The 12,415-nt window shown below is 38.6% G+C and overlaps 1 protein-coding gene across 1 annotated transcript; it reads left to right on the top strand.

The window, feature by feature from the left end:
- Nucleotides 1-72: 72 nt before the first annotated feature.
- On the top strand, nt 73-6,954 carry LOC126402850 (uncharacterized). The gene is made up of 5 exons (XM_050065167.1): nt 73-2,350; nt 2,489-2,617; nt 2,773-2,989; nt 4,497-4,672; nt 6,673-6,954. The coding sequence occupies exons 1-5, from the start codon at nt 2,324-2,326 to the stop codon at nt 6,724-6,726; spliced, it is 603 nt and encodes a 200-aa protein (XP_049921124.1). The 5' UTR covers nt 73-2,323; the 3' UTR covers nt 6,727-6,954.
- Nucleotides 6,955-12,415: the final 5,461 nt, after the last annotated feature.

Below are 12,415 nucleotides of genomic sequence, written 5' to 3' on the forward strand. Positions count from 1 at the left end.
TGTTAATTAAGTCACATTATTTAACATAATTATTAATTATTAATAATAATTATTAATTATTTCCGATAGCCAATTTAACCCCAACATATTTGGTGCCTCCGTGTGAAGCCTAAGGTGTTGACCCCAACATTTTTGGTGCCGCCATGTGAGATGAATATATGTTGATTCACAACAGTGGTTATACCTTTTTTTTCATTGCAGGTCTTTTGTTTCTCTTTGTGACCATTTTGAGTCTCTTAGTACGTGCTTATTTCAGTGACATTTTGCAGGGGAAGACTAAGGGGCCCCTGATATCTCGGGCATCTGTGCTTGTGCCCAATAGGCCCGTTCAATAATCCATCCATGGTTGCACTTGTAACCACACCCAACAGTAATGTCAAAATGCACCTGCACACCCTGGAGTACACTTCACTGCAACAAGGAGAGAAGTTAAGCTTCATCAGAGCTGCTTGTCAGACGTCAAATAGCTTCAGAAATGACTCACTTTTCATGTGAACAACTGAGTGCAACAGAAAGACTGTCTGACAATGTGTGTCATTATACCCATATTTAAACAATTATGGCATTTAGTCTGTCTCTATGACGACTTTGTGTCTAGAACAGCTATTAACACAACAACAAGCATGGTCTGACAGCAAGTTGTATGAACCACTTCTTTGAAAGCATAACTACAAAAATTAAAAGCCCAACAGCCAGAATTAATGTTGTCATTATATATTTCTTCAAACCACTGATGTGTAACATTTGCATGTTATAATGTAGCAGATATGTTTAAAACTTGATGGTTCTACAGCTCTGTGGTTAATGTGTGGTTATGTTTCATTAGAAAAACTACTTGGTTATGTGGAAAAATACCTGCTTTTGGTGCCATCACAGCTGGATGTCTCACTAAATAACAACCAGTGTTGTTATCTGTTTCTCTCAAACAGCTGTCTGCAGCTTGGCAGACGTCATGGCAGTGGAAGAAGGTAGTTACAATGGACCCTATTGCACGATATTATGCACATATTGTCTTGTCACATGATCAGAGACTTGACATTGGATAACATCAACATACATGTTACCCAGCAATCATCATTGCATATCTGTATATAACAAAAAATAAGAAATTAATGATTTAATTTAACAATTTTAATTTGTTAATTTATACTTATAGAATAGTTGATTTACAGTTGTAGAATAAGCATAGAATTGTGTTATAGATGTTATTGACTGTTTTACAGATAAAGTAAAACACATAACAGAGATGAGTTTGCCTTTTTCAAGGGCATAGATAGCAAATGACACTGTATTAACACAGGCATATGTTGGAGGTGGAAATTCTCCGCCCAACACATTGTTGGAGGGTCCATTGTATCTGGGGCTCCCCCCACCTCATGTGCCCCAGTGCAACCGCCCTGCCTGCACTGTCTATATTTACACCCCTGCGTTATGGCATCCACCATCTCCTCCACCTCCTGATGACTGAGTCACCTTACAGACTGCGTTGCTTTAGAAACATTGATATGATATGTATAAAATGTACAAATGTAACGTTTGCAGAAACGTCCAAAGTCAATATTTTCTCCTGGGCTGCCATTAAACCACTGGAGGTCAGCAGAAACATGATGTTCAGTTGACGTTAAAGGAGCAATCCAACAATTACAGCACTGTACTTTTATAAGGTTGAGGCACTCACAAGAGACTTTAAACAATCAAAACTGAAGCAGCAGAGGCTGAAAAACTTTTTCTTTTAGTCTCTATTAAGATGCAAAAACATTGGATCCTACGGCTTCATTCAACTCATCATTCGACCCCCCTAAAACCCCAAAACTCTGTAATGCAACCTATTATAAGTATAAGTATAAGCTCAAATATTCTCTCAGACTTAAGGAATCTCCCTCCAGAGCCACAGAAGACATTATACACTGTTGTTTCCACCGGTTGACTCTCTGCACGCTGAACTTCCTGTGTAATATTGTTGGAGCGCCCTTTAAGTTACTGTCTAAGCCAGTTTGCTGGAAAAAGAAAAAAAATCTCCTGTGGAAAAAGAAAAAAAATCTCCTGTGGAAAAAGGTCTGAACTGAACTGAGGGCGTTAAGGACGTGACTCAAAATTCAAATGTTTTGTTGCCCTATAAAAACATTTTATGAATATGAGTTACAGTGCTAACAGGCATGATGCATTGCTCTGAGTAACCACTTGGTGGTATCCTTTCTCAGACAATGACTCCCAATAGTACCCCCAGCTCAAATGTGACCCTTTCACAGGAAACTGTGAGCACATTTAACGTGAAGTAAGAAAGAAAAAACACCTGTTGTTACAGCCACATGAAGATGAAAACATGTCCCAGAAGGTTCTGTTCATTAAGGTGAGTTCAGTCTGATGTTTACGTGATTATAAAATTCAAGCTTGTAACATCTTATTGATATTATATTGTTGTTTTCCTTCACTAGACAAACTAAAGTAGTTCAGTGTGTTGATGCTGTTTGTGGTTTGGTTATCATAGCTGCTGTTGCTGCATTACACAACCCAGAGTCAGTTTGAAATGAATGCAGACTGCAATACAAATGTTTCAGTGAAGTGCCCAGGTGTTGACTTGGGCAAAAAGGATTTCATCTCTTTGGCATGGTACAAGGTCAGTGAACCATTTCAGGATTTTAGACATAAATATTGTTAAATTTTAGCCATGACAAATGCCAGATAAAAAGTTTGGTGTTGTGTTTCAGTTACTTTCATTTAATTTGATCATGGAAATACAATAGTGACGTTTAGTGATGTTTCTTTGAGCAGTTCAACAACAAGGAAAAAGTTGGCATCATCAGGAAGGGTAAACAGAACAGCATACAGGACTACGACTTCCCTCGATCACCCAAACCTGAGTTTGGGGAGCAATACAGTCTGTTCCTTGCCCGGGCTACACCTAAAGACTCGGGCGTCTACGAGTGTGACATCAGTGCAAATGTAGGGGGTCAAAATCTGAATCTCAAAGTCAACCTAACAGTTCAAGGTAAGATCTGAGTTTAATTTACACCACACATAAAGCATCTGAACTGAGCCATACACATATCTGCATAGTATACCGACAAGTGTTTGATACCTCATCTCTAAATTTAGGATTTCTGATGACGTGATATTTATGGCAGCTGCAAGTGAAACAGCTTATTTCACTTCATGTTTGACAGCTAAAGATTTACAGGAAGCAGAGTGCATGTTGCCAAAGTATTTGGAGTCTACAAGTGATTGTTGTTAGTATTTAAGTTTTTCTGTGAGGTGCCTCAGCAACAATCAAATGAACACATTCAAAACTGGAATTTAACTCTGTTCGACCATGTGTCATATTTAAAGGAATACTTCACCCACAAAAAGATAATTTGCGTATCAGTTGCTCAGCCTGTGTTTCGTTGAATTTGTAAAGACACCTTTGTTTTTCTTGCACGCCTCTGGTGAACAAAGAATCTAAAAACAGAGAAACAGCAAAACCATACAAAAACAAATGTTTACAAGCTCAACATCCAGTTAAAAAGTGTTTTAAGTTGTAAGGTTTTAGTTTTATCTTTTGTTTGTTTGCTGAGCCTGAACACAGATATAAAAAATGATAAATAATTAAACCTTAAATAGGTTAAAGCAAATATATAAAACAGTTAACTACAACTAAATCAGGATCTGAAATAAGGCATTTAAACAGTTGTAATGGTGGCAGAGTGTCTAAATTTGAGGTCTTGTGCAGATTATTCCATCTATACGGTGCACTGTAAGGAAATGACATTTGGCCAGGTTAAGGGAAAAGGGAAGCAACAACTGATTCTGTGAGTGAGCACCAAGATGATGTGAGTTCAGAGTTAAAAGGGATTAAATATAGGCTGGGGCATCTCGTCAAAGCTTTATAGATAAATGAAAACCAATGCTGGTTTCGTCTCACAACTAAATGTGGCCAGACAACTCTTTGGTAAAGATATCAGTGGTGGGTGCTGTAAGGATAACCAGCTGTGACCCTTAAGGCTGAGAGGTATTGAGAACTTTATCAGTGTAATCTGAATTATTCCAAATAGTTTGACAGACAAAGCAACATTATCTTTTAAATCCATCTGACAAAAAGAATTTGTACTTTAACCTCATTTTTGCATCTGCAACAGAACACGCTGAGCCACATCAAAAAGCAGGAAATACCCCTTTTTTTCTCGTTTATCCATCTCCTCAAACATGCATAATATTTTCCTTTCCGCTGTGACAGTTATGCAGTTTCCATACATTAATATTCTACCATTCATTTTAAAAAGGCTACCAATGGACAAATGTTGCCTCTGCCGGATAAAATCGTTACTATATCAGGAAAAAAAAATCAGTGTAGAAATTTTGTGAAATTATCTGCTGAACTTTTTGAAAAAATGAAGTTTAATCACTGATGAGATGAAAGTATCAAACAACAGTTAATGCTGTGACAGATTTCTACCAATCTGCCCTGAAATACTGAATCTTTTTATACACTGAGTTCTTCTGTGTTTATCTAAATGCAGCATGTGTGATCCAGACTGACCTGACGACAGTGTCAACAATGACAACTGTGTCGAACACAAGTCAGCCCAACCCGCCCTGCAGCAGTCAAGGGGAGGACCTGCCAGTCATGTGGAGCATCTTAGGCTATGTGGCAGTGGGCCTCGCCAAAATCATTTTTTCTCTGATCAGCATTTGGGTAAATAGACTCTATTTATCTTCACTGGGTGGATTTGTTACAGACTATGAGGCAAACATGATGAATTCAAGTTATCTATTTATTTATTGTGCAAATGACCAAAGTGCTTTCACTGAAATGAAAATAAATGGGAATGTGTAGTGGGATGATACACCCCACCCTTAGGCGGCCCTATGGGGAAAACAAAACTCCAACACTGACCCAAAATAACCGCATAAACACCTTTAAAACACTCAAATCCATGGGATTTATTAGAATCAAAACAAGCAAACAACACCAGAGGCCTCTCTCCTTTGCTGCTGGCACAGGAGCTCTTAAACACCTTGTCCATGCCAGGCACCTCATTAACTAATGCAGCACACCTGGGCAGATCTGCAAGGGAGGGAAAAGGGACAGCAGCACAGAACACACACTCAGTCGTAACATGGGATTAATTGATGAAAAGATTCAGGGGGATATATTGGCAGAAATGTATGTTTTCTTTGGAGTATAATCACCTGAAAATAAATGAGAATTGTTAGGTTTTTGTCACCTTAGAATGAGCCATTTATATCTACTAGGGAGCAGGTCCTTGTCCATGGAGTCCGTCATTTCAGAAGCCCAGAATGGACAAACTAAACATTGACTCTAGATAGGGCCATTCGAGTTTTTGTATTTTTGCATTAGCCACTGTAGTTAGCAGCCCCTCTGAGACAAGCAGCGTCAGAAATGCAGATTTTTTCCTCCGTATGAAACAGCTTCATTCACTGTTTTTACTGGTATAAATCTCTTTCAAAATAAAGGCATTACGTTGTTACAACACCGCAAATTGCCATTTTTTTCCCCCTTCAACAACAAACACACATAGTCTGGTTTAGGCAACAAAAGGAAGTGGTTAAGTTTAGGAAAAAAGAACAGGGTTTGGTTTTAGAATCTTACGGAACACGAAAACCGCTCTTTCGGGTGAATGTCAGTTTGTTGGACCCATCCACCACCTCTCCCGCCCGCTCCTTAACTTGCGTCCCACTGCGTTTCACTGACTTGCAGCGTCAGAAACCAAGCGCCGGATTTCCACAACTTTGGAGTGAGAGCGTGCTCTTAAAGCAGTGTTTTGAAAACATATGAGATTATTAAAACTTTTGTTTTAGAGACAAAATTACTATAAATGTACAAAATTTAATGCAGAATTCAGAGTGATGCCAAGATTTCTGTGTCTTACCTCTGTTTAGTGAGAAAAAGTTATTTTGTCATCCAGTGTTTGACACTGAAAACCCAATTACCTGGTTTGAAGGGGAAGTACAGCTGCATAACAGCCCTCTGTGGAAACATTAAAATAAGATAGGACCTAAAATGGAGCCTTGAGGTTCACCACAAGAGACAGGTGCAGTGGAAATAAAATGTTTTCATTCCTAATCGAAACTCATCCAACTTAACGATGAGAAACAAATCGCTCTAAACCAAGTTGTTTTTGTAACTGAAGCTAATCTAACGATATTGTTGTCGCATCATAAACAGGTTTACTTTTAATTTCTAAAGGGTTTGGAAGACACTGTCTAATGTGGACAATTCATGGCTGAGCTGTGGTATTGGACTGCATTAGACTGTGTGGGTATAGCCTGCATGCATTATTATAAAACTGTGTCTTACTCCACCTGACACTGAAATTATTTTCTTATCACTGAGTATCATTATTATACAGTGTTATTTATTTTAGTGTTAGTGCTTTTGTGTTTGCATATTAACTGTGAAAAGCCTAGCCTACATCCTGTGGATGAGTAATGCTCTTTGTCTGTGTGGGAATCTGACACTTACTAAAATATGGATGTCTGCTATTTACTCATGTTTGTGGACAGATTGTAGGCGCGCTGTCTCCTGCATTGAGGCACCATTTCCTCGAACACCAACCTGTCTCGGCCTTGAGGGTTTTTTTGTTACATATATTGTGGGTGGACCTCTTTCAGTTGAGCAATTAACTGAACTGATTTGTTCTGTGCTGTTTTGTCTCTTTCTTGAATGTTCAGGTTATTCAAGCTGTCCGTATGAGGTCTTCAAGACGACGGCGGCATAGGTGGTGAAGCTGATGTGAGATCATGTAAATAGGCACACAAATCTCCTAAATCTGCATGTACAAGTGATTGTATTTGCGCATTTCTTCTTATTTATTGGCCTTTACTTGTTTTTTAAAGATATCTTTTTTTATATTTCCAATAAATTGTCTTTCGGTTTGTAAAAATGTGTCACTGTGTTGAATCAAACCACTTGTTGTGTTTTTTATAGTGATAAAAGAGGTCACCTTAACCAGAAATGTTTGAAACCATTAACTACACAGGAACAGACATGAGAGAATGTAACGCTTCTCTAGAGGAACAAAAACCACCAAACACATCATGCACACACTGCTACAGCTGTAAACCACATATGTTGTAGCGTATGACAGAAAAGAATAGAACAGAATAGCTCTTCATTGTCCACCAGGGCGGAAATTTGTCTTCGGCCCAGCAGAAACAAGAAACGGATGTGCAATTTATAAAACAAGCAAATAGACAAGATCATTAAAAACACTTTAATCCTGAATTTATCTGGAAATCACTTTGTGTCATAATTAAAACTGTCACCATATTCTAAAAGAAGTACATGTGACAGACAGTTTGTAAAAAAAAATCACCTCCCTCTTACAGCAGTGACTCTAATGGCATTTAAACAGGAGATACAGATGAATGAAGTAAGGATAAAGTTTAATACAGAACATGGGTGAACAGGTAAACTGATGATTTGAGCTGATTAAGATTTAACAGAAAAACGCTGGCGCTTGGACACCAGAGGGAGACTTTTTCTGATCGAGGGACATCTGAGTGGCAGCAAGAACAATCCCGAAACTCGTAGTGGTGGTGGTGACTGATGACTCTGAGGTTGATGACTGGTGGGGCAGATGAGGCTGATTAATCTGTGAAGATTATGCAGTGATGGGGAGGATGAGGGTGCCCACGACTGCAGCATGGAGGAACTACAGGCAGAAAAAAAAACGTATTTAAAATGAGAAGCACTAGGATGATAAGCTTACAGAGAAGGTGTGTCACTGTATTAATGGTTAACTGTGAATCAGCTGTCAGAACAGCTGATGACTCAACAGTCCCAGACAATGACAGCTAGAAATAGTGAGTGAGCATGCATGTAAGGAGTGAATGGCAGAAGGTATGAGAGATAAGTTACAGGCCTAAAGTGGGATTTATATTTGTGTGTCAGCTCTATGCAGAGCCTACACATGTGGTCTATGCTGTTGTGAGCATTCATACTTGTACTGTGGTGTGTTTGTGTCACTCTGCAGTTACACCTCCAAAATGTTAGTCAGCGGTGGGTTTCCGTGAAGTGCTGTAAAGTTTAGTTGATTCAAAACACACAATTAAACACACATTAAACATGGTGTATTAGAGACAATTTCAAACACAAGTACACAAATCAGCTTCACTATAACTCGCAGCATTCACAGACAAAGCATTTGTGTTAATCCGGACACATTTTCCACTCAAATAAAACATGCTAATGTTATTAGCACAAGCCTATGGCATTTTACATTGTATATATTAGCCTAGCGACTAGTGGACTTTTCTTCTGCTCATATGAAACCAGAGACAACAGCAACATTTAACAAAGGTAAATTTACAAAATTTGGCTCCATTACAGCTCACAAGGTTCACTAACAAAACAACTGTCTTATACTAAACACGTTTTCCAAACAAATATAACATGCTAACGATATTAGCACAAGCCTATGGCATTTTACATTATATATATTAGCCTAGCGACGAGCGGAGCATTCTTCTACTACGAAGCCAGTATAAATCCCAAAGTATAAATCACACACAAAACTTAAAATGCTATTTTGTGGAGGCTTTATTGTCTTCACAATTTATTGTTTCTTATCTGTTAAGTAAAAGTTAATGTAAATAAAAGCTTCCTTTCCACTGAGGGAAAAGGTTTCAGCTTACAGAGATAGACAGGAAGTCTGTGACGCTGCGACATGTAATTAAATATCTGGGGAGGTGCACATCAGGCTATGGAGTAGGGTTCGGCGTAGGCTCTACGTCGACGCAGAGCCCTACACCATAGGTATGGTGTCGAAATAAATCCAGCATAAGCATGAAAAAGTCAACATGTTCTTATCCTGAGTCATCACATATTGCCACTTTGTCAGTGGCCTTTCATGTCACATATTAGGTTAGGTATCCTCCTGCATATGTTGTTGAAGTTCTGGGATGCTGCAACCAATGCTGGGACATCAACAAAAGCACATGGTTAGATTTAGAAAAAACAACAACTCTACATTCATACAGGAAGCAAACACCAGGCTCCCACATGAAAGTTCAGGGTTTGTTGAACTCACCACCACCCCTCCCACCCATCCTATAGGGACTATCCAGCTCCTTATGTTGTTACTGGCAGTATTTCAACATGAGACTCTCAAGCAACGTATCATACTGCTGTGATAGGTGCTGTATGGTCGTGTTATGAAGTGACGCTGCCCGTCTGCATATCATATTGCTGCAGCTGATGCTGTTTGGGTTGTCAGGGTTTCATAACACTGTGAGAGGTTACATTCCGCCAAGTTACAAACTGACACTGCAAAAGTGGCTTTTAGCCTTAGGTGTCTGACGGCAAAATCATTGACAAAGCAGCGGTATTTGAGTTTTATTTGCTAGAATCTGCAGCAGCACACGGAAAACAGCCAGTTCCAGCTGAAGAGTTTCTAATGCAGCCGTCAATCATGTCAATCACAGCTCGTGAACTGCAGTCAAACTGTCACACTAGGCAGTGCTGATCAAATATGAGTCAGAATTCTGTCACTGCAATGCCTATTACAGTTTGAATGCTTTTTAGAAACATATTTGAGTGTACTGTTAAGCTTTAAAATAAGGACAGTCAGTCCAACCAGTGGGCAGGGCTTGGTACTTGACTGTATCCAACATGGCGGCACAAACCTTCTCATTTTACAGCTAAACAGTTTCTAAAAATGTCTGAACTGTAAAATAAGAAACCAAAGTTTATCAATATGAGATTCCTTAACTCTTTATATTAACATCATTTTCAGCCTATATTCTTCAACAGCATGAGTAAATTCCTGGTATTCAGTTATGGTTTCTGGTTTTGGTGTGACACTCTAAGATTTTCAGTGGCCACCCCTGTGAAAAAATCCTGGGGGCACCACTGAGGCCAACTAGGGCCGAGCTGATATTGTAACATTAAATGTATGTGTTTACATTGTACAGACATTTAAACTTCTGATATGCTGACAGTGTTTAACTGATAAAGTGCAGGAAATTATTCATGTTTTTAACTGTGCTGTATATAAATGTAAAAATAATGCATTCACTTTTTATTATAAAACTCAGTAACTGCATTGCACACCTTATGGTTTTCACCCACCGCATGTTATATTTTAGTTCCTGTCAGGAATCAGCAACTCAAAAGGAAGTGATACCACTCTAGAGAGAGTGGCACCACAGACACCAATAAACATATCAACAAACCTTTATCAAATCTATATCTGTCATTATCTTTTAAGCATCTCATGCTCCAGTTTCACACCTTCTGTGTGAAAGCTGATGGCCTCTTGAGGTGAGAAGTGAGGTGAAAGTGCAGCTCAGTATTTAAAGACGCTGTATTCATGCTCTCCAGTCTGTATTGACTTGCTCAGTTGGGGATGTAAAGAAATCCAGCAGCTTTTATCCTGCAGACACCTGCAGTAACACCCAACGATCACAGAGGAGGGAACTTGCATCTACCGCTGAGTTCTCCTCCTGGTTTACAAAGTCAGACTAATACAGGAAAGGCATTAAATGGATCAGTGCCTTTTGAAAATATTGATTTGAGATCATAAAAGAGGCGAGGCATCTCACTGAGAGCAGCTCAGCAGGTACAGAGCAGAGAAAAATGTGCACAGATCACCACCTACTGGCACATCCTCAGACAGCACAGTGGTGATATACTGGTATGATGATAACCATATTTAAAACTTGATATCAATTGATATCATGTTAATAAAACACATATGACAATATCCTGTAAATAATCCAGCACCTCTTAAATATTTTCCTTTTCTTTCTGTTCTCACTCTGTCTCCCTCTCCACCTCCCTACACTCGTATTTTAATGCAATTAATTTACCAAAAGAAAGACAAAATGCCCAATAAACAAAGATAAAGATTAAATAGATTGATAGCATTGTTATTATTATTATTATTTTTAAAGATATCATGACAGTATTGCTATCATGAATTATTTTGTCCACAATAACAGTGCAGTGAAAATGTGATATTGTGCCAGCCTTAGTCTAAATAATTTCAGTCTGTGGGCTTTAGTCTTGGAATATGGTGTGTGCGCGTGTGTGTGTGTGTGTGTGTGTGTGTGTGTGTGTGTGTGTGTGTGTGTGTACAAAGTTAAACAAAGCTAAACAAAAGAAAAGTAAAATGAGCTGAAAATTGTCTTTATTCTCTCCTTATATGATGAATTGATCATTTAATTTTAAAATGAAATCACAAGCTCACTAAAGAAACAATAAAATAAACAATAAATAAAAAGAATAACACATATGAATTGATTTAAAGGCCCAGTGTGTAAGATTTAGGGGGATTTAGTGGCATCTAGTGGTGAGGATTGCAGATTGCAACCAGCTGAAACTTTCTTCATTGTTCTTTGTCCTAAACAAACAGATCAGGTGATTAAAACTGGTAAAAACACTGAATAAGGTGAATTAAGTTGCATTTAACAAATCAATGTTTACCTGTGTGCTCACCTTTTTTCTCATATGTTCAGGAGGTTTTTACCAGGAGCCTAATTACCTGCAGAGGTTTCTTCCTCTACAAAACAAACAGACCAGGTGATTTAAACCGAAAAAAACATCTAGCAGTTTCACATTTAAAAAATTAGTGTTTTTTTTTGTTTTTTTTACACTACTCAGCTCAAAAGAGCTGTTAACTACGGTGGCCGATTCGAAAACGGAGCCAGTGTTTGGTTTGTCCGTTCTTGGTTGCTTTAGAACCATGGCGGACTCTGTGGACAAGGACCCGCTCCCTATGTAGATATAAACAGCTGGTTCTAAGGTAGCAAAAACACAATTCTAATTTCAGGTGATTATACACCACAGAAAACGTACTTATTATAATATATTCCAAAAACCTTCTCATTGTTTGAGTGACTAAAAGAGCTAAATTTTCGATTCTCTAAAATCGCCTTGAAGTTTTTCCCACCGTGATCAGCTCTGCCAGTTTCAGATCCTTCTGTAGATTATTCCAGGACGAAGGAGCCGCATGTTTAAAAGCTTTTTTGCTGAGTTCTGTTCTCACCCTCGGGACCAGCATTTGTAGAATATTATGAGAGCGAAGGCCACATTGATTTTGGTTTCTACACATGTATGTAGACAGATAGGAGGGAACCAGGCCAAGAATAGATCTATATATAAAAACCAACCAGTGTGAGAGCCTGCGGACATACATAGACGGCCATTTAGCAGTGGCATATAGAGTACAGTGGTGTATGCGATTTCCACAACCAGTAATAACGTGCAAAACACAATGGTACACAGTCATTGCATTTGTCATTGCTAACTAAACTTGACTCAACAACACTGACTAACGTTATAGATAAGACATCTCAAATTTTCACTTTAAAGAAAATTATATTCTGCTATCCCTCTCCCCTCTTCTGGGTTAAGAGCCAATGTCTTCCATCCCTACACACACCCCTGCTCCTACACATTTATTCACTGATT

The sequence above is a fragment of the Epinephelus moara genome, chromosome 16 (assembly GCF_006386435.1).
Source record: "Epinephelus moara isolate mb chromosome 16, YSFRI_EMoa_1.0, whole genome shotgun sequence".
Lineage (NCBI taxonomy): Eukaryota > Metazoa > Chordata > Actinopteri > Perciformes > Serranidae > Epinephelus > Epinephelus moara.